At 43.1% G+C, this 23,475-nt stretch overlaps 1 protein-coding gene across 1 annotated transcript in view; it reads left to right on the top strand.

Moving 5' to 3' along the window:
• Positions 1–22,859, top strand: part of LOC115291265 (raftlin-like) — an 83,287-nt gene extending 60,428 nt beyond the window's left edge. Inside the window, exons 3-5 of the mRNA XM_029938768.1 lie at positions 15,970–16,156; positions 21,608–21,651; positions 22,717–22,859. Coding sequence (XP_029794628.1) covers positions 15,970–16,156; positions 21,608–21,651; positions 22,717–22,859 — 374 coding nt within the window. The remainder of the gene's footprint in view (positions 1–15,969; positions 16,157–21,607; positions 21,652–22,716) is intronic.
• The last annotated feature ends 616 nt before the right edge of the window (positions 22,860–23,475 follow it).

Raw genomic sequence — 23,475 nt, 5'->3', positions numbered from 1 at the left:
CTTCATCAGTGTCTTTGAATATCACTATTAACATTTTAATTTGAAAATTGGATTTGCTTTTAAACATTTGCTTTGTTTATTTTCTTGTGTCATACCCTGAACTTAAGCGAGTCTGATTTATGATGGTTATTTATAATCACTATGTAGCTATCTTTATTTTTCTGCTTTTCCCATTATAGAGGTCTGTGGCAGTAAATATGTTGCACACCCTCGTGGCTGTTATTTTTTTTTTCCAATCAAGAATACACTACCAAATTTATTGAAGAAATAAACATTGTTTTGAAGAAAGGTTTCCTTTACCTATGTATGATCAGCCTTTCAAGGAAGACACCGATCCAAAGAGTTGACTGATTTGAGGAATGAATGCAGAAACAGGAAGATAGCATGTGTTGGTTGAGGAGTTATTTTGTTCTGATCCTCCTGTACTCATTGCAGTTTTGTGGCATGGTAAGAAGAGCACTGGATTGAGAGTCCAGGGGTCTTTTATAGTCCTGATTCTGCTGCTAGCTCTATGCCTGTAGACAACTGTTTAATCCGTGTAGACATCACTTTATAACCCATGAACGTGAAAGGACTGGCTTAGGTAATTAGGAATACTTCATAGCTAAGGGCATGGGTTCTGAATGATTGGATTTGTGTCTTCGGTTTACCACTTACTGGCTGTGCAACCTTAGGAAAGTACTCAATCTCTCTGATCCAGAGTTCTCCTCATCCCTGTAAAGGAGGTGATACAGAGGTGGTTTGAGAAATGAGGTCGCGTGTAACGCACATAAACCAATGTCTTATGTAGAGCTTATGTTCAGTGGGAGCGAGCTTTCATTATCACCATCATTACCTCTGTAATACTTCTCTTATCTTTAAGGGCTCTGTCAGCTGTAAAACCCTTTGAAACTATGAATCTCAGAAAAGTAATTCAAAGGCAGTATTTAACTTGAGAAGGCTACATGGGAAGAGGGTGACCACGGTGCGGGGGGGGGGGGGGGGGAGGATGGAGGAGAAGCCGTCAGAGGGCTGCAGCCTGCCTCCAGTGCCGTCCCTGCACTCCCGGTGCTCCCCCGGCACTTGCTGGGGCTGCCACCCGCGCGTGGTCGGGGGTGGACAGACACCGTCTGTGCAGCCTCCCTTCTCTGTGGCAGCTGAGGACAACTCTTAGGGCTTTTTTTAGTTTTTTATTTTCATTTTAAATGCTACGCCCGAAGTGCTTCTGAGTGGCGCTGCAGGCAGAGCAGGCCTGAGGTGAGAGGAGGATTTCGGGTGAGAGTCCTTGCCGTTGGTGTATAGGAGGGGAATTTAGGGTGTGTGGGTGAGGAAGGAAAGCGCAGGACTGGAATTACCCCTGGCTTCATGCCTCCTTCAAGAAATGTCTTTTCCGGAGGCACCTGGGTGGCCAACTTTGGCTCAAGTCATGAGCTCTCCATCCATGAGTTCAAGCCCCGCATTAGGCTTTGTGCTGACAGATTGGAGCGTGGAACCTGCTTCAGATATTCCCTCTCTCTCTCTCTCTCTCTCTCTCTCTCTCTCTCTCTCTCTCTCTCAAAAGTAAATAAACATAAAAATTTTTTAAAAAGAAACATTTTCTCTTTGTACATTTAGCTTTACACATTTGGGATGGATTCAAGACAGACATGGAGAGTGGTCAGGGCAGTGGTGCCATATTCCTGTCCCATCTCCTGCTGGATGCCGCCTTCTTGACCATCCATCCCCTCATCGGTCACCTGCCTTCTCCTGGCGTGCTGTGTGTTAAAGGCTCTAAATGTGTTCTCACCATGATTCCCCGCCTCTTTTCTCAATTTTCTCTTCTAGTCTCTTGCCCCTTTTGGGGTGTGGCTTATGTGTCTCACTGTGGCCTTCCGTTCTCCTTCCTCTGGTTCCTGGTTACTTTTATGGATGGTGCTGTTTCCTAGAACTGGCTCCCTAGATTGTCCAGTCCCATCACGGCTGTGCCCTCCCCCCACCCTCCGATTCTGTGATACCACGGGAGTCTGTGGTAGCGTCTGGTGCAAATCACAGAAGTAGGAACCCCTCAACATGCTTTTTGCCTCACTTATTTTCTGAGTCCTGATGTTCTAGACCAATTTGGGGTTCACATTAAGAAATCAGTAGACGTTAAGGGCCCCTGGGTGGCTCAGTTGGTTAAGAGTCCGACTTCGGCTCAAGTCATTGTCTCACAGTCTGTGGGTTCAAGCCCCGCATTGGGCTCTGTCCTGACAGCTCAGAGCCTGGACTCTGCTTTGGGTTCTATGTCTCCCTCTCTCTCTGCCCCTCCCCTACTTGCACACTATCTGTCTGTCTGTCTCTCTCTCTGGAAATGAATAAACATTAAAAAAATTTTTTAAATTAAAAGAAGTTAAAACCAGCATTTAAAAGAGGGTTGCAGGGGGAAAAATGCAGGCCTGTGGCTTAGGCTGAGAAATTAAAGTCACGTGTGAAAACTAAAGAATGTTGATGTGCAGCTAGAATGCTTCAGACCTAAGGATCCACTGGTGGATGTGAAGACCTGTCATGCATGGTAACAAGTTGGGAGATGATGAGGGTTATTCTAATATTGACAATAATGATTTTAGTAGTTCCCATGCACAAAGGAGCTAAAGGGTCCAGGTCCAGTTCTACTGCTCTGTGCTCTCCCACTGAGTCCTCATGCCAGCCGATGTGGTTAACACCATTTGGTATGACAGCCAAAACTGAGGTGCATCCGGGCTTAGGACTTACCTAAAGTCATAAAGCTATTAAGGGGTGGCGCTGAGAGTTTAAACCCAGATAATTTGGTGAGGGGACGGGTGAAATGGGTAAAGGGCAGAGGGAGACACAGGCTTCCATTATGGAATGAAGAAGTCATGAGGATGAAAGACACAGCACAAGGAATGTCATCGATGCTGTGATCCTAGCAGGATGGTGACAGATGGAGGCTGTGTTTTGTGGGGAGCACAGCACAACGTATAGAGTTGTCAGACCACCAGGTCGCACACCTGAAACTGATACAACACTGTGTGTTGACTATACTTCAACTTACAAAATAATAACTTGGACAATAAACCCAAGGAATTTGGCTCCAGAGAGGGAACCTTGGCCCCACACCATCCATCCTTCTGCCTTAGCTGATTTGATACATCGCCGGCTTTCTACCCTGTAATTCAATTCTAGATTTCTGTTTTCTATTTGCCTAATAGGATCTGTCTCATTTAGAAGTAAGACCAACTACACTGCAGTTGTAACAAATAATAATACTCACTTCTTAGGATATGTGAGAGTTCTGAATATCATGGAGCGGCCATCCAACCCCCAGTAAAAGCAGGCAGGGAAGCACAGGAAGGGAGACAGCTCTGCTAAGTCCAAACATGAAGACCACACAGATGAGTTTATTAGGGGTGTGAGGGAGAATGTGCATCTCTGGAATGCAACATAAATCATCCAGAAAATCCAGTACAAAGTGCTTCCAGGGACTCAGCAAAACAGACCGGAGGGTCTGCTGTCTATTGAGGTTTCTGATCCAAATCATCTGAGCTGGGATGCCGGCTGCCTGGGGGCCTCTACACTTATTTCCAGTTTGGCCAGCCCAGTGGTTCTCTGCTTGGGACTTCCTGCATGGGGTAAGAGGTGTGACTCAGGAGGGCCTGAGGTCTGCTGACAGAGTAGGGACAGAGATATGCTGAGAACCCACTTGCTCCAGAGAGGTAGACACTTTGGAAGTGTGACTGTGTTACTAGAGATTCTCAAAGAGCAGGGACTCAAGGGTCTCAGTGACCCAAACGTCAAACGTGAAGGCAATACCAAGTTTTGCTTTCTTCCTCCAATTTGGAATAGCGACAGCTAGTAAAAAGAAAAAATTTAGTATACACGAAGGAAGATTGCCTATTTGATCCCACACTGTACATATTTTTGTGGCTTTTCCCCATTCCTTGGTGTTATGGGCTTATTTTGGGAAAAGAAGTAACCTTACTCAAAAGCAGAGCTAAAGGAGGCTTAGTAATGAATTAAACTGACACCTTAATAAAAGTGTAGAAGGGAGCATGCTTTTTGAAATAAAATGAGTCTAATTTAAAGCAAAAGATTCTAGACTGGACCTGCCCAATAGAAATATAATATGTGCCATGGATGTAATTTAAAGTTTTCCAGTAAAAACTTCAAATTAAAAAATTGAAATAGGTAAATTCATTAGTAATTAGTAGGTAAGTTAATTTCAATATTTTATTTAATTCAGTATATTCAATGTATTATCATTTCAACGTGTAATCAGTAACAGATTTTTATTGAGATATTTTATATTTTATTCATGTGGAGTCTTTGAAATCATGTATGTTTTACACTTAAGCACATCTCCGTTCACACTAACCACATTTCAGGTGCTCAGTAGCGATGTGTGAAGGGAAGAAAGACAGGAGGGAAGGGGGGGCAGGAGGAAATGTTAGCGAAAACCTGAAGATGCCTTCTGAGCACACTGATGCCGATCACACCCTCCTTGGTGATCCCAAAGGCCACACTTCCTGGTGGTCCATTTCCATAAATTCTCACTGGCACGTCAGCAGAATCCTTTCTCCTGCCTGGTTAAAAATCCATCTTTCCCTTCTTGTGCCAACTGTTGTTGATAGATGACATTTTTCTGGATGTAAATAAGAATCCCCCCCTTACATTTCTTCTCTGTTTTATTATTCTGGAGAACCTCCCTTGACCGTTTGCTCTCATGTAACTATTCTACTTGATCTCGCCCTCCAGCTTTGCTCTTCCTCCGCTGGAATCTGTGAGAAGGCAGCTGGAGGGACACACATGTGCATAGACCCCAGATACTATGTGGGACTCCATTTTTATAGTGGGAACCAAAATGCCTCTTAAAATTGGCCCCCTGAGGCATCATACACCCCCATCTCTTCCATGGGCAAAAAATAAACCAGAGTGCTGATGACAATTTTGCATGCAAATTGGTTAGCAGAGCCCGGGGCTGCTTAACTTGTGTGTACAATTTTCTATTTCCATGCACCAATTTGGGAGTTTGTGCATGAACGCGGTAATTGTTCATGCAAAGCTGAAAATGCAGGTGTGGAAGCCTCTTTTTAGAGTAAGAGAACGGTCTGGTCCTATTCTCATTTGAGTTTTGTTGAGTCTTTTGTGATGTCATATGCAAAAGTATTATATTAAAATGTATTTCCAATATATGGAACTTTTTAGAAGTCTTATGAATGTTTTTTGACTGTGCCACTTAACATATGGTGTCTCCACCACAGCAAGAAATAGGAGAGTCTACTGAGATGAATTTGCTAGTGTGTCCGGGGGTAGTGCCTTTGAATCAACAAGTTGATTTCCGTTGTGGGTAGGAGTTATACAAAACCCACAGAGGGTAGAATTTATTCTTGTCATAAGATCTTGAAACTATTCCTGCACATGGGGAATTTTTGTGCTTTCCAACAGTTTCCATAGTGCATTATTTTATATGTATTTTTATATTACTATATTTGGAACTTAAAATATTCTCCTAAGTAAAGACTTTATTGATATACCAGTGTGAAACTCTATTATAGAGTTGAGACCCTTGTGATAATAAGGTAAAAAGAAACAGTAGTATTCCCTTGTGCCCTGCATAAATGCCAAACTGAAGTGTGCACATACCCTTGGGGCACCATACCTTTTGGGAAATTTTTTTTTCCATTTTGCTTTGCATGGGGTTAAGAGTCCCAGTCACTTCTTGTGTATAACCACAGGCTGTGTCCCGTCATTATTTGGCCGTCTCTGAAAAGTGAAATTTTTATATACTTCCTTTGCTTTGCTTTCATGGTCATATCAACCCTTGATTTTTCCTCCAGGTCAGAGGTACGGATCCAACTCATTTTTAAAATAGTTACTTAATAGTCTATAGTATTGGATGAGCCATGGTGTATTCATTCAGCCATTCTACTGTTGATGGATTTCATCATGTGCATGTAAGGAAGGAATTGAAATGGCCCTTGGCTGTTTCAGACTTGAAAAATGTACCATGTCCCTTGTTCTGAAAGAGCTGATTGACCGCCCGGCTCTAATGGGGCTGCCACACATGGTGGATGTGTGAGACCAGGTGTGGGGGGAGGAGCCAGAGTCAGAATGTGTTTTCGGCTCAGTAAGCCACCCATGTAAGGTGCTCCTTTGCTTTAGCTTCTTGGCTTTCAACACACCTGAATGAGAAGGTATCAGAGCAATCATGCTTCTTAGTTGAAACTGAGATTCCTCATCGCTCCTTGCAAAGATGCATTATTTTCTGATATGCCTTCTCTGAGAACTTGGCCACAGTGGCGTTATATTTTCAGTACTGATTACTTTCATACAGAGTCTTCAGACTTTATCATAGAAATCCATATAGGGTCCCATTTACATTCTAAACAGTTTCATTTCCATATTGTTTGTACATATTCATTAGTGGTTGGTCTTGGATGCAATCAGTTTATTGTGCTCTCAGAATCAAAGAGAACTACCCGGAGTGTCAGCTTTCATGATACTGCGCTCAATTAGGAAAATGGCATAAAATATTGACAAGTAGCTTCCTTTCTGCCTCATGCTAAGCTGTCCTTGAATTTGGTGTGGGCCAGTTTGAATAGAAATTCTGAAGACTTGGTGATCCTTTCCAGCTTCCCTTCACTATAAAAAGTATTTTTAAGTGTGTGATATATTTTATTAATACTCCAACTTCAGTTTCTAGCCGGTTGCTTTTAATATTTGAATACCCCACTGTGAAATCTAAGCAGCTTGAGGCCTGGTGTTGCCGGAAAAGCTTTTTAATGAATCTTAGCCTGTGTCTTCTCTGACAAAATGGACCGGTGAGAGGAGCAGGAAAGCCGTCTTTTGGGTTTGATTAATGGGTACAGTCAATGGGAATTATTCAGCACTTGCTTTACAAAGTCCTAGACACTGAATTTTTTCGGTGTGATGTTGTATGTGTGTCTTTCAGTGACTGTGTGTGACCCTTTGAAACGACAAGCAAGCGAGTAACAACTTGATCTCCCCCTCTCCCTCCACCCTTCCCTTCACACACACACACGCAGACACACGCACACACCCCTGTGGTCACAGCAGTCTGACAGTCTGATACTTCACAGTCTTTGTGGTCTGGTGGCATACAGTTTAAGAACTCACTAGATGAGGTGTCTGTTACTTGGCCAACTACTCCATGATTGACCTGTAGAATCTTAGGATTAAATAAGCTTAAGTGCTCTTGGTCATACTGAGATTTTCCCCTTGACTTTATCCATGATTTAGATAAGGTGTTAAGAACTGTGTTTTATGAAAGCTGATTGGTGGTTGCCAGAGGCCACAGGGAGAGGGGAATGGGAAACCGCTTACTGGGTACGGGGTTTCCTTTTGGGGTGAGGAAAATGTTTTAGAAATAGAGGTGATGGGGGCGCCTGCGTGGCTCAATTGGTTGAGTGTCCGACTTCAGCTCAGGTCATGATCTCACGGTTCGTGGGTTCCAGCCCCGCATGGGGGCTCAGAGCCTGGAGCCCATCTTCGGATTCTGTGTCTCCCTCTCTCTGACCCTCCCCTGCTCATGCTGTCTCTCTCTCTCTCTCAAAAATAAATAAAAACATTTAAAAAAATTTTTAAAAAGGAAATAGAGGTGATGGTTGTTCATGAACCATCTAACTGGTGGTTATGAACGTACTAAATGTCACTGAATTGTTCACTTTTAAATGGTTGATTTTATGTTATGTGAATTTCACTTCAATTAAGAAAAGAAAATAATGTTTTAGTGGTGTGGTCCCCTGAGCCTGGCTGTTTTATTTTTTTCTGAAGTCTCAGAAACATAAATTTATGTGATAAGACAATGACAGAAATATGAATTTGGAAAGCCTTCACGTGAAACTTGTAACTTATTCTACAGATTTAGAAATGACACAGACAGAAGACTTTGGGTTGCACACATTATTTTAAAAATTGAATTCCTGTTCTTTACCTATACAATAAAAAAAAAGACCCTGTATTTGAAAAATGATTGATTTTAGTGTTTCGCTAAATTGGATCTACCGCAAAGCCCAGGCAGACTGATGTTAGAGAAATAACGGCCTTCAATGAACTTAAAAAAAAAAAAAAAGAAAAAAGAGATTTGGTTGAACAGTGTCATTATCAGCTTTACCTGTGAGGGAAATTACCCAAGGGAGACGGTGCTGTTCTCGTGTGTTTCGCTCTTTGGTATTGACAGATCCATTAGCAGATGTAATTAGAAAAGCAGAGTCGGACTTTGAATAATTAGGTTAAAGTCACAAATGATTGCTGAGCAAAGTAACAGGAGCTGTTGCACTTCAGGACTCAGTTGCCTGATGTACAGTGGAGAGAAGTGCTCGGCTGCTTAGTCTACACCAGTGGATTTGTTCTTGCCTTGGAGTCTGGCACTCTCCCAGCAATGAAGTTAGAAGGAGCAGAGCCCCCGGCTCTGGCTCTTCTGCACATGTCTGCAGGGCTTCGTGTCCGGGGAATAAGTGGGGCTGAGGAATGTTTTTGCTAAACAAAACCTAGTCATAGCAAAAACAAAATCTCCTTCATCCCAGGAGTGTTAAGAAATGTGTGGTTTTGTGGATTAGGTTCCCCGCCCCCCCCCCCACCATTTTCATTCCTTATTTTTTTTTAAGCCCTGGAATAATGGTTTATTTATTTATATGGAGTTATTTTCTGAAAGGAAAACAAAACGCTTATTCTAAAAGACCTTGGGACTCTCATGCAACTCAAAATACCTTTCCGGCAGTACGTTCTATATTTTGATTTTTTTTTTTTAATCAAGAGCCTGTTATTGGTAATTGAGTGAGGAAAAAAAATATTTCCAAGGGATTCAAAATGTAATTATATGGTTCCAAAAAAATTATATGGTTCTGAACATTTTGTTCATCTTTACGTAAGTGTAGAGGAGAGAATTGGGAAATAGAGGGCTGTGTCAAACACCTGCAGGTGTATCCTTGAAGACTGATAGAAGCAGTTATGATGTGGGAATGAACAGAATCACAAGCCCTTCCGTGGGTGACTGAGGTGCACACGTGCCTCGAGAACACTAAGACCAGGGATAGGAAGGAGTAGTAAATCCCCTTACGTTTATCAAGTGCCCCATCCAGTCTGCAGCCTACAAGGTCTTGGCTTTGAGCCATATGGACTTGGAAATAAAATGAGAATTGCCAAATCTAAAGATTAGGAGAGTTTCTATGAGGACCAGGATTTCTGAGTTCTTGCAGGTAAGAATGAGAAGTTGGGGCACCATTGGACCCACGTTCCCATTGGCAATAATAAGCAGGCTGGGAGGACACGATGCCGCCCTCGGGGCGAGATGGGGCTTCCATATCCTCTTCCCAAAGCTGTGTCTCTCATTTAGTTTATCCATCCTGCCCCTGGCCTTGCAATCTGCCCTAGACCCTCGACCAGGTCGTGAGGTAAGAGCCAGCCCTCACCCAGGCTGGTGGGAGAAGCCAGCTTGAGAACTGGGCTTTGTACAGCAGTACGGTCCAAATCCCTGTGTGGGGTGAAGATACAGCTCCCTGAGTGGGAGCACAGGGGTGGCCAGCCTGGTCCTCGGGTTTGCAGACCGATCACAGTAGATAAAAAGACTTTGAAACTTGACAGATTGGAAAGCGGAGAGAGTGGAAAGTATGATCTTCAGATGGACATTGGGCCCTAACATTGGCATTTCCTCAGACTGGAGCAACATTGGCCAAGAAAGCATCATCAGTGCCCCTCATTTTTCAGAATACAAAGGCTTAGAATTCGAAATTTTAACTTACGATGAGGTGGCTTATGTAGTTCTGTCCTGGAGTGGACTAATAAAAGCCCAGGAATTCAAAGTAACTTCAGGTCACTGACACTGTCTTCTTTGCAGCTCTCCACTAGAAAGAAGGGAACCCATTGTCCCCAGAGGTACTTCTTAGAATACCCCCTTTCTCTCCTATGACTGTGGAGGCATCTTGTACCTAGAATGCCCCAGTCAGAACAGGCAGACTCCTTTCTAATCCCTGGGATGGGCAGAAGGCTGGGACCCTCAAAGACAACTGTGACTTTTATTTGGTCATGGTGGCAACAGATTATTTTCTTGCCTCTACCCATCTCTCCACCCACCTGCATGTCTGGATATTCCTTATTCCCCTTTTGGCTCTAGGTTAGGGGACCTCTTTCAGTTCACATTGCAGACATTTATTATATTATACAGTATCACTTTTTAATTAAGACCTGGTACATTACTCTTCAAACTGAAATTATGAAATCATTGGATTTTAAAGCTGGAAGCTCCGTTCAGAACTGCTTGTCCAGAGTCTTCATTTTATAAACAATGGACCCAAGAGATGGGGTGGGAGTCATATGACTTGTCCAAGGTTACATAATTTGTAAATGAAATCAGGCAAATCTTACAAAACAAAACTAATGGAGAGGTTACCCTGGTGGGTGGGGTGAGAAAGAGATCAAGAGGCTACAATTGGTATGTCCATCCAAACAGAGAAGTCATTCCTTCCTTTATTTTTCTAGTAATAAAAGTGGGGGATTGGTCAGTTTATAAGAAGTAGGGTTTTTCTGAAGGTTAAGGTTCAAACAGCAACAAGAATTAAGGCCTTTAGTCATATTTACAATAAGAGCCTGGTTTTATTTTATTGTGATGAGATTGTTGAGATTAATTTTTATTTGTTTTTTAACCACGAAGCTAAACTTAGTTTGACAGCATGCATACCAAAAATTAAAGCCATAAAATTGCTGAGTTTTGACAAGAGAGACATCTTTAGATTTTAAGATAAAAATTTTAAAGGTATTATGTTTAATTCAGGAAGCATTTAACTATAAAGTGGTTGATTGACTGATTTGTGTGCTCTGGTTTGCAATCCTGGAGGGTAAGCGGCGTGGGTGGAAATGGGGAACGATTTAGTGGCCCAGCCCCATATTGTCATCACCAGCCTCAGCTGACCTGTATCCCTGACCAAGTCTCTGTCCACCACCGCCACCACCACTGGGAATGATAGTTTGGAGCTTTAACGATCAGACACACATCACCCCATTTGATCCTTACAGCTGCCATATGATGTTTTCTCCGTTTTAAACAAGGAAACCGCATACTCACATGCCCAGGATTATCGCCGGGGAGGAATGTTAACTAGAATCCCAAATCTTCTAAACATACGGACTGCTTGTCTTTCTTTTTATTACAGCATGATGCATAAGGGGGAACAAATATATAAATTATCAGAATCTTAGTAAAGGCTTATTTTATTATAGCACTAAGAGTTTGAAATACTTGGCGCAGTCACAAAACGCCTGGCTGAGTGGGAGGTCTCTTGTTGGTTGACTCACAGATGCATTTCATATGCACTCTTATCAAAGAGGGCAGCCTAATGCTGCCTAGTGTTTTTGGGTTTGAGCAACGTCATGAAGTTACCCTCCCCAAAGGGCTGCCCTCCTACCAAAAGTCCATTCAGTCTTGCAAATGGAACCACAAGCATCAATGCCACACACGGTTATGCTCATTCAGTTCGGTTGCTTTGTGATCTCTTGACAGCAGAAGAAATGTGCCCCCGTTCCCTTGACACCCTCCGTAACAGACCTGCTCCTGTCACTTGCAAGGCCCAGGACGAGAAAGTGCAAGACATGTTGGGCCTGAGCCAGCACTAGGGTGAGGCGTAGGAGGAGGAAACATTTTTTATCTAAAAAAATTTTTTAATGTTTATTTATTTTTGAGAGAGAGAGACAGAGACAGAGTGTGAGTGGGAAAGGAACAGAGAGAGAGGGAGACACAGAATCTGAAGCAGGCTCCAGGCTCTGGGTTGTCAGCACAGAGCCCAACGTGGGGCTCAGACTCCCAGACCACGAGTTCATGACCAGAGCTGAAGTCAGACACTTAACTGACTGAACCACCCAGGAGCCCTGAGAGGCAACATTTTTTTAAAAGACAAGATCAGTATCAGTGCAGTGTTGACCCATACTGGAGCTGGACGCAAAAGGGAAAATCAGTAATACTGATCCTGTCTTTATTAAAATTTTGGATATTTCGTTTGTTGTAGACTTCTTGCATGAATTTTCACTGTTTAACATATTGCATTAAATTTTTATTGATCTTGCTTACTGAATTTTTGGTGCCTCCTAAATTTTGCAGCTGTGGCAGTCTCCCAAGAGGGTCTGTCACCCTGCCCGTCCTTGGGCCTGGGGATGCACCCATGGGGGCACCATCCACCCTTGCTGCAGATTCGAGAAGATGACTGTCCAGGCCCCCAAAGAGGGTCGTGGGCTATAAGGGCAGAGAATTCAAGAGCTTGGCTGTGGGAACTTGGGCCATGGATGACAGGAGGGTCAGGTGGGTGCGTGTCTATAAGGTCCATGGTTTCCTTGCCCTTGGAGAGAAGAGTGGTTGGAGGAGGGCCTAAGGAACCCTCTGGAGAGAAGTTCTCAACCTCAGAGTCTCTTAGAGGTCTTGGAAGGTACAGATCACTCGGACTCTGATTTGGCAACTCTGAGGTGGGGCCCCAAAGTCTCCACTTCTAATGTGCTCCTCCGTGCTGCTGCTGGAGGATCAAGGAGACATTTTAGAGCAAGGGGTAGGGGTCCCCTTGCCCCAGTCCAAGAAGGTACTTGACAGGTTTCTCTGCATGGGAATTCAGAGGGGCTGAGCATTCCTTACCAGACTTGTCTTTAGATCTTTTCTTGAGCAGCATATCCAGAATCTACCCTTCAAGGGAAAAGATGGCACACTTTTCTGCTTTTCTGGCCAATCTTCTCTTTGTCACTGTTATTAATGGAGATGTCTCCAGGATGCTGGGCACTGCTTTAGAGTGAGTCATTGCTATAGATTTTTTTTCCTGTAAATTTCTTGCATGATATATGGAAATGAGAGCTACAGTGGCTGATGTTAAATAGTGTTCTTCAGTACCCTGGATTTGTTTTTAAGGTTGTGTTTTAAAATAACACATTATTTTTAAAAATTCATAATAAAACTTTTAGATAATGTTTTTACATCTAAATCAGAAAATTTTAAATGTGGAGGCACTTAGGTGGCTCAGTCAGTTGAGTGTCCAGCTTCAGCTCGGGTCATGATCTCATGGTTCTTGGGTTCGAGCCCCGCATTGGGCTCTGTGCTGACAGCTAGATCAGAGCCTGGAGCCTGCTTCAGATTCTGTGTCTCCCCCTCTCTCTGCCCCTCCCCCTCTGCCTCACACTGTCTCTGTCTCTCCAAAAAAAATTGAGATGTTTCATAAACCCTCCACCTGATGACTGCGAAGGATGATAATAGTACCTACTGCAAGTAAGGAGTGAAAGCCACCTTTTCATCCTTCCCTCTGTACTCCAGCCCCTCTCTCCAATATTCATATTTCTGTGATTTCTTTCAGAAAAAAAATTATTCTAAAGAAGATTATCTATCTTTCTAATTATTTTTATACAAAACTAGCGTATGATAAACACTGTTAGACACCTTGCGTCTTAACTTAGTGATTTTTCTCGGACACATTGCCATCAGCACATAATAGATTTACCTTGACTTAAATGGCCCATAGGATTCATCACTGGGTGTCCCAGTGTTTCTTTAGACAGACTTCCAATGAACTGCTTGGTTCCAGGTTTTTGCTATATGAACAAGTCAGCAGTGGGTATCTTTGCCCATGTGGTCTGAAAAACATCTAGGAGTCCCGCCATAGGCCCCATATCCTGGGGTAGGGTTCTTGGACAAGAGGTGTGTGTACTTTTAGGTTGGAAGGCAAGCATCATATTCCCCTCCAAAAAAGTTTACCCGATCAACCATGATGAGCATGCCTATGTCTCCAGCATTCTTGCCCACAATTGATAGCATGAAGTAAAAAGAAAAAAATTCTTTTATTCCAATAGCAATAATATTAGTAGAAACAAACTTTATAAACATACAGTATCTATGTGAAGAGAACTTTAATAAGGGCCCAAAGGACCCCAAAGAAGTCTTGAATAAATAAAAATTATGCCTTGTTCTTGGATGAGAACTTGTAATATGATGAAAATATCCATTATCCCTCAGTTAAGCTATAATTTGAACATAATCCAATAATAATATCACTAGGAAGTTTTTTTGTTTTTGAAAGGAATATTTGATGAGCTGATTTAAAAGATGATTTGGGGGGAAAAATAATAGGCAAGAAGATTCAGAAACTAAACAGGGAGATAAGAAGTTTCAAGAAATAGCCTGACAAGATATTAAAACATAACATTAAACTGAAATTATTAAAATAGGAAAATGGGTCATAATCATAAACAACTATATTCAGGAATATAATATATGATAAAGGTAGCATCTAAGAAAAATGGATAAACCTGGGGGGGTGGAATGTTGTATTCATATTGCATAAATTCCAAACTAGATCAAAGATTCATATCCAAAAAATGAAATATATAGTAGTGAGAGAATTATTTTAAAATCCCAGATCTCTCTGCTCTGATACAAAACTCAGAAGTCATTGAAGACAGGATTGAGAAATTCAACTTCATAAAAAAAATTCTTCATGGCAAGACCCACTTTATGCAAAGTCAAAAGACGAACAATAAATTGGGGAACAATATTTGCAATTGGTATCACATATAAGAACTAAATTTCCTAATAATGAGTTTCTACAGACCTATAGAGAAAAGGACCAGTAACCCAATGGAAAACTAGGGCAGAGTTTACAGTTAACAGAAAAAGCAACACAGATGGTATTTAAACATGACATGTTCAGTAAAAAAACATGTATACATATATATGTTACATAATAGAAATATAAATTACTACCACAGGGATCATTTTTTTCACTATAAGATTTGCCAGGGCATGCAGAAAGAAATACCTTTGTACATCACTGGTGCGTGAGTAAATCCATGTTATTCTGTGGAAGAAATCTGGCAATATCTGAGAAAATTACAGTGTATTTATCTTTGGTCCTGCAAATTCCTAGGTACGGAATTCCTAGATATGATGTATTATACATGCACACATGTGAAATTACGTAGAAGGATATTTTCATCAGCATTACTTACAAAAGCAAATGTTCGAATAATCGATGGTACATCATACAAAGGGACGCCGCTCCTCTGTGAGAGAAATGAGGAGTTCTGCATGCTGCTACCGAATGGTTTCTAAGCAAAGTATACTGTCAGTTGATGAAAATTAATAAAAACCCAGCTGTGGAACACTATGCTGCCATTTGTATAAAAAGAGAGGGAGACATACAGACTTTTTTTTTTTCTTGTGTGTGAATTCAGCAATTGTTAACGTGCATACAAAAAAAAAATGGATAATACTGATTGCCTTTAGGGAGAAAACCTGAAGGGGGACAGGCCTGGGATGTATAATTTTAATTGTGCATATGCTTACAGCTTTTGATTTTTGAATTCTGTCTGTCCTTCTCAAAAAATTGTTTTAAATCCAAATTTTAAAATAAGTCAATAGGTCAATATCAAAATGCTCATTTTGATAGTCATAGTTCTAATATTGAGTTAATGCGAGTGTTTTTTTCAAATGTTGACCAGCTTTTTGTGTTTTTCAGACAGATGCCTATTCATATTTTTTCCTTCTTTCTCCCTTGCTTTTTCTTTCCTTCTTTCCCTCCTTCTCTCTTTTTCTTTCTCTCTGTCTTTCTTTCAGTGGTTTCTTGGCAAATTAAGGAAATTACCCCTTTATCTTAAGTGTCACAGAAATTTTGTTCTAGTTTGTCTTCTGATTTTTCCTCCTTCTTATTTCTCTCTCTCTCTCTCTCTCTCTCTCTCTCTCTCTCTCTCTCTCTCTTTTTGTTGTTATTTTTGTAGGGAGTAGAAATGACTCTTCCAGTGTGACCTCTGAGAAGACTGGCTTCTAGGTTTAAGACATCCAGTTAGCAATGCCTTGAGAGGAGTTAGAAAATTATCTGCTTTAAGTTCTCTTTGAAGGCAGTAGTTAAGACAGGAATAAACTCGATCTTAGCAAGAAGTGACCTGGGGGCTGCAAGGGGAAAGGGAGAGGGGCTTGGGTGGGGGAGGGCGGGCAGTTCTGCTGGGTCCTCACTGAGCCTCCCCTCTCTCCACCTGCAGCGGAGCTCCCGCGCTCTTCGGCAGTGAGGCTGGCCTCTCTGCATGACCTGCCCTCCCAGCTCCTGGAACTGTACCAGCAAGGCTTCTCCCTAGTGGCCCTGCACCCCTTCGTGCAGCCGACCCACGAGCGGGAGAAAACACCCCTTGAGCGCATCTTCAGGGCCATCCTGATCAAGAAAACTGACCGGTAAGTCCTCTGAGGGTCAATGGTTAGCTTAGCATCACGAGGCTGATGTGTATTGAATGGAGGAGGGAAAGTGAGGAGACTGGTGAGATTTGCATGTTGTTCTCAGGCCTCTGCCCTCTGACAGGTAAGGCAGAGTGCTAGACGGCCAGAGAGGAGTTTCATCGTGTCCTGTGACTGTCCACACTCGACTGCACGAGTAGAGAGTTCCCTATCACACCCTGTCCCTCCTTTAGTTTATCGGATTACAGTCCACTAGAAAAATGCCTCCTCTGAAGAGGTGTATTCCCGGAACCACGCAGCTGATAAAAGCATATTATTAATCACAAACTCATGGCTACAAAACACAGTATTTTTTTAAAGTTTATTTATTTATAGGGTGCCTGGGGGGCTCTGTCAGTTCAGTGTCTGACTATTGGTTTGGGCTCAGGTCACAATCTCATGGTTTGTGAGTTCTAACCCCACATCAGGCTCCATGCTAACAGTGTGGACCCTGCTTCAGATTCTCTCCCTCCCTCTATCTCTGCTCCTCCCGTGTTTACTCTCTCTGTCTCTCCTTCCAAAATAAACTGATTTAAAAAAATAAAGTTTGTTTGTTTAAAGAGACAGAGACAGCATTACTGGGAAAGGAGCAAAGAAAGAGAAAGAGAGAGAATCCCCAGCAGGCTCCATGCTGTCAGCACAGAGCCCGCCGCAGGGCTCAAACACGAAGCCACAAGATCATAACCTGAGCTGAAACCAAGTGTCAGACACTTAATCAACTCAGCCACCCGGGTGCCCCGACACTATTTTTTTAAGGCTATATACAAGCTTGATGTCTTCTTTCAAACTGTAGAGATATTAGACATTTTAAACTTATCATAAGTTCTGTCAGTCACTAGGGAGGAAAAACAAAACCCACCTGAATCAAGCGTTGTGACTGATTTGGTTTTCATTTGATTTTCAAGGCTTTGAGGATGTTTTTCAGTATGCTTCCCCAGCTGAATGCCTATTCTTATATCTTTATTGGGTCTAATTAGGCAAAGAGAGATTGAGGTTGGTTTCTCAAAAGGAGCAGTATTAATTTTAAGTGACTTTTTTTTTTTTAACAACAAAGGTGGATAATAAATAAAAAAGATGTTTCTGTGCCTCATTTTGAAAGAAAGTCTGGCAAGAGGAATCAGACCTGTCCTGCCAGCTATCACAGGAGGAATGACAGCATGCGCTATTGTTTAAAAAAAGAGGAGTGCAGAGTGACTGCCTCTCTTCTCTCTGCCTGGAAGTAGACATCTGGCTAGTGAGCTCTCCAGAGCCAGCCTGGAGGTGGAGGGCTGAGTGACTCAGCTGGGCTCCTCCTTCCTGGACGGTAGAGTCCATTTCTTCATGGCTAATCAAGCTCTGGGCTCTTAGTCGGAGTCAAATGCGTGAGAACTTGAGGTGAGAGATGGCGGACACCTTTACTAATGTCCAGAATTACCATGGCTTTTGTAGAGTAAAACGTGTCTCAAGTCCATCTTTTTTGCATAGTGGTTTCTTAATGTCAGTTTGCTGTATATCCAAGCCAATCCCAAGAGGGAGTTGTTCTGGGAGCCACGAGGTTTTACGTTCCACCGACATATAGGATGTGCCTGATTATTACAGGTCCCTATTCCAGGTCCCTTGTGTTGACTGCTCACCGTATTTCATTCTCATAAGCAGCCTTTGAAATTGGTACTGTTTTGTTCCATTTTAAAGTAAGGAAGTGGAGGCCCAGGTTGACTTCTTTGTCAAGGTTGCACCAATGGCAGCAAGCAGAGCTCTGGTCCCAGACAGGTTGACTCCCAGACCTGCATCTGAACCCTGATGGAAGGTACTGGAGGCGTCCCTGCACCCAGGATTCCTGTGGACAACCCCTTCACGAAAAAATTAGGAATGATACCTTTGATTTTTAGCTGAAGTGGTAATTTCATTCCTCTATTTTACCACTCAATAATTTCAAAGAAGTCAGAATTTCAAAAAGGAAACAAAATAAAGCCAACCCTCCCATGTACCTTCCAGGTTACAGAAGGCATTCACGAGGCATCAGTGCTTCTGTTCCTTACATCATGCCACTGGCCTTGATGTTTAGAGGGGAAAGTCCACTTTGGTGGGATCACAAGAATCCCTCTTGTGTAATTCCACTGTAAACCATTTGCCATGAAGTCAGCACGTCATAAATGAATTAGACTCTAAATGTGAAGATATGCTTTTTTTTCCCTGCTACGAAGTAGCGCCTGTCAAACTTTGATGTGCCTCCTATGAATCTCCAGGAATATTGTTCAAGTGCAGGTCTGGGGGGTTGGCCTGGGACTCTGCATTCCCCCCCCCTTTTTTTTTAATGTTTACTTTTGAGAGAGAGAGAGAGAGAGAGAGAGAGAGAGAGAGAGAGTGAGTGAGCCAGGGAGGGGCAGAGAGAGTGAGGGAGACACAGAATCAGAAGTAGGCGCCAGGCTCTGAGCTGTCAGCACAGCTCAAACTCAAAAACCATGAGATCATGACCTGAGCTGAAGTCAGACGCTTAACTGACTGAGCCACTCAGTCGCCCCTAGACTGTTTCTAACACATTCCTATATGATACCAATGCTGCTGGTCCATGGATCACACTTAGAGTAGCAAGGGCTAGAGGACCTGACGAATTCTTGTCCAACTCCATGCCTGGCACTCACCTACACTCCTGGGGATTGCCCCTTCCCTGCCTGGGAGAGTTTGGAACATGCTGTGGTTGGAGAGACTGTGCTCTGTGCCACACCCGGCTGCTAGTAAGTGCTATAGCATCAGGGGCACATTCGTAGATTTTTCTGGTACTAAATCATTTGCAAGGCCTGAACTAACTCTCAATTATCTGATCAGTTGAGGTGGGTGAAAGATCCTCCTCTTAAGGAAGAAGAACCCTCACTTGGGGGAATAGTCCATTATCAGCCAGTGGTGGAGCTGAAGTGTTCAACTGGGTTTTTTTTTTTTTTTTTTTAACTTCCACTGAGGACAGTCCCTGAGCTAATGAACTTACTTTCCAGAAAAGGAAAATGGGTCAAGCTATTAAGAAGAATGAGACATGGGTGTGCATGAGGGTTTTTAAGTAAGAGAAGATGGCATTCTCCTTGGGTTTGAGTTCACTCATCTACAGTGCCTAGACCCCCTGCCTGGATGACTTTAAGGAACATTCCAGGTTCTTAATAAGCAGATTCAGAGAAAGAAATTCCTTGGATAACTTTGTGCTGCATCTTTTAAGCTGCCCCCACCCCCACCCTGTGGTGTTTGTTTTTTTAAAGGAAATTGCTAAAGCCATGCTAATGAGAACGGTAATCTGCCATTTTCTTGGCAAAAATGACAGAGAATTTCCCCCACATCCATTTCCCATCAGTATTGGGTGGGAGGAATGGGGGTGAGAAGCAGAATCATTATAGGGTATCATTTTAAAGGACAGGCATTTCTCATAGCAAGCACAATAACCATGTGTGTTTGCATCCTGAGAAAAGACCCCACACTATTAAAAACAACAAACGAGGGTGCCTGGGTAGCTCAATTGGTTACACTCTTAATTTCGGCTCAGGTCATGATCTCATGGTTCGTGAGACCGAACTCTGCTCAGGCTCTGAGCTGACCGCCCAGAGCCTGCTTGGGATTCCCCGTCTCCCTCTCTCTCGCTGCCCCTCCCCCACTTATGCTATAAATAAACAAACAAACAAACAAAAACCAATGGAGCTGTTCCTTTATCCATAGGGAGTTTATGTAGTAGAAATGAAATGAAGTACATGATTAATCTGTAATAAAGACAGTCAAAATGATACTTTCACAAAGTCTGCCAAAGTTCTTCTAGCTAGAGACACTGTTCAATGAAATGATTTAGCTCTCAAAGAGGAAGTAAATGCCTGGTTAATATTTTCTAAGTGGACCGTCTTGAAAGAGCTATAGGTAAACTTCTTTAGAGTACCATCAGTCCAAATCAGGTTCATCTGCAAGAATTACCAGGGGATGACACCTTGAAACTTGCATATGAATCTTAATATGTTTGAAAGGTGAACATTATGTTTTTAGCAAATAACTAGTGATCAGCAATAAGACCGAGGAAAAGAACAGAACCATGCAACCTTGTGCTTACTCACTTGCTCACTCCCCCATCCATTTGCAAGCACTTACTGAAGTATTCTTTGTAAGGTTTTTTCCTAGGAGCTCTACTTAGTGGGGAGGTAGAGGGTGCAAGGTTCAACTGGACATGGAGCTTGCCTTCCAGATACTTGTGATTTAACTGAGAAAATGGGGGGCACCTGCAGGGCTCAGTTGGTTAGGTGTCCAACTCTTGATTTCGACTCAGGTCATGATCTCGTGGTTCATGGGATTGAGCCCCACATCAGGCTCTATGCTGACAGCACATGGCCTGCTTGGGATTCTCTCTCTCTCTCTGTCTCTCTCTCTCTCTCTGCCCCTTCCCCCCAAATCAATAAACACACTTAAAAAACAACTGAGGAAATAAGGCACGCACCTTACACCAAGGGAGTTAAATCTTATAATGAAATGTTTCCTAGTGAAGTTTGGATAATTTGAGAACATCACTGACAGTCTAACTGGATTATTAATGAGTCTTATCAAAGACTTAGTGCAGTAGTATTCCTCTGAGCCCTATACCATTTTGACAAACTTTACTTAAATCCATGAAAAATTACCTGCACTTTTTTCTCGAAAATTCTGATAACTGCCATTTCATTTTTAAGATGTCAGGCCAACCCACACACCTAAGTACAAATTGTTCTTGATCCCAGGTGTGTTGAATTTACTTTGAAAACCGGCTCAAGAATGAATAGCTGAATATGAAATATTTAATGCATAAGTAGAAAAAATTTGTACTTGTTTCTTGAAGCTCTTTCTTTGGAACACTTTGTGATTTTTAACAGACAATATAGTTAGTGTAGTTTCATTCACTCTAAATTCTAAATACAGTTAAGCTGTCCTTCATTTTTTTTCGGGCAGCTTTTCTTAGAATGAATTGCCAAAGATTTCAAAACTTGCCTGCTAAGAGAAGTTACTTATTAAAATGTCACTTCTGGTATTTCATGAGTGTGGGTTTAATTCTGGGTCATTTTATGATTGTAGACATGAGTACAGAAACACATTGGCTGCTCCATTTTTCAGCTGCTGAATTGTCATTGTTCACACGTAGAACCAGGATTGAAGCCATTTGGGTCTAGGTTCCCTGGGATCTTGCCTTATGTGGTACAGAGGACCACAGCATTGGTGAGCTCTGCCCACATTCATCAGGTGCCCTTTGGCCTGATGGGGTCAGGGGCTTGATGCAAGGGGTGGGATTCGGAAACCCTTGTGGAAGGTGGAAAATGCAGTCAATGAAAACTGCTTTTAGGGGGTAAAAAAAAGAGAAAAGAAAACTACCTTTGAAAATCTCTGTCAGCCCATGAGGTAGTACTGGAGCATTTCTTTACCTGATCCATGCATGTTTTCCTGCAGGGCTAGATTAGATGGGTGTTGCCTACAGCAAGCCTCATCGGGAAGTAAGTTGGTTCCGTATACAGGGAGCCTAGCCTCCCTAGAATCACACCTGGGGACAGAGTGGTGAGGTGCGTGCACCTGCAGAGGCGTTTGTGGGAACTGAGGTGGAGGGAACAGGGTCCCCATGCCTTCCACCTTCCGGCTCCCATCCATCCTGGGACACATCTGCCTGTTGAATAGAACAACTGGGATCATTTTTAGTGGTAAATGGGCCTCTCCTGCAGTTAGATTTCTCTAAGATAAACATGTGTAATAATAGCTTCACTATGCAAAGATGACTCTATAAAGAGCGCTCAAGAAACTTCTCTGCTGGGCCGAGGGGTGTCAGATATATATGCAGATTATATGAATGCCCAGCTAAATCAGTAGGTCTTGGTTTTCACCTCTCACCCAGAATTTATTAATGGGGGTGCTTTAGAAAAGGAGGCTCCGTGGCTCCCATTTGCTCTGAGTCTGGAATGATGGGTGGATTTTTAAATTTTTTCATGTCTGGATTGGGAGACTTCCTGGATCAGCTGGGCTAAAAAGTTTGAATCTACCCTGAGCTCTGTGAGGAACCCTTGCAATAGTTTTGTTTTGTTTTGTTTTGTTCTGTTTTGTTTTGTTTTGTTTTGGAGGAGCAACCCTTAGAGTAGTGCTGAGTTTTCAGAGTGTAAGAGGGGAAGAAAAAAAAACCTAAGAATAAAGAAAAAAAACTAAGAGGGGAAGAAAATGGAGGCTGCGAAAACAGGGTCATTTATGGAAGGAGCCAGTCGGTAATGGAAGTAGGCTGAGACAGATGGAAGATGTGTCTGATGGGAAGAAATAGTGGATTTAACATTTAGCCGGAAAGGGACAGCATGAGGATAGAGGAAGAATTGAGATAGGAGTGCAGTTTTGACTCTGAGTGACCGGAGGCTGGGAGTGGGGACAGGGAAGGGCTCTGTCTTCGTGGGGTTTCCCAGAAGCAGATCCTGAGAGGATCAAGGAAGTGTTCCCAGGGAGCCTCAGTTGGGAGTGGGGACGCGGGACAGAGAACGTTAGGAAGCAGGTGACAGGACAGTGTCAGCCTTGGCCTGATTCGCCAGGAAGCAGCGAGTCCATCTCGAGGCTGGGGAACCGGCTTCCATACTCCTGCACCGAGGAGACCTTTGCCACGAGCCACACCAGACACTTCCAGATCCAGGGCACATCCCGGCGAGGCAGTCAAAATAGCCAAGGAAGACCTTGAAGCATGCAGATCCTGGGGGGAGGGGAGAATGCACAGAACCAAGAGGGATTTTAGAGAGCATCTGGGTGGCCAATGGGCAGCGTCCACAGCAGAAGTAATGTGAATGGCATCAGTTTGGTTACATTGCATTTGCGGGCAGTTCCCGGTGGCAGGATGTCCACTGACAGGTGTGTGCTGGGCCGTCAGGAGTCAGGAGAGACGTCCGAGCCGAGTGAGGTCGTGGGAGGCTATGTGTGGCTGTGGGAAGCCCGTGAGGACAGGCTCACTCCTGTGCTGCTGACTGAGTCCAGCCTGTTGTGGTCCTTGTTCCCTAGACCAGATGCCTCTGGTAATTCTTAGAAGAGACGTGGTGGCTTGCGGAAAGCCGTGCTAAGTGAGCTGCTCTGTTCCAAATTGACCATATGCTTGGAGTCTGAGAAGTTTTGCCTCTCAGACCGCATCAGCAAGCTGTGCTCCCAAGTTCTTACGAGCAGCCCAGATTGCTGGCTGAGTCAGCTCTGGCCGCCCAGTGTCAAGTGATGCAGTGAGAGACGCTACTTTTGGCTTTGGGCTATTTTATTTCCAGGAAAGCAAATACCAGAAAGTGTCCAGCCTTTACCCCTTCTTCCGTTTTGGG

Source organism: Suricata suricatta, chromosome 5 (genome assembly GCF_006229205.1).
Source record: "Suricata suricatta isolate VVHF042 chromosome 5, meerkat_22Aug2017_6uvM2_HiC, whole genome shotgun sequence".
Lineage (NCBI taxonomy): Eukaryota > Metazoa > Chordata > Mammalia > Carnivora > Herpestidae > Suricata > Suricata suricatta.
Note: the sequence above shows the minus strand (reverse complement) of the source record. Positions and strands in the feature narration are given on the sequence as shown.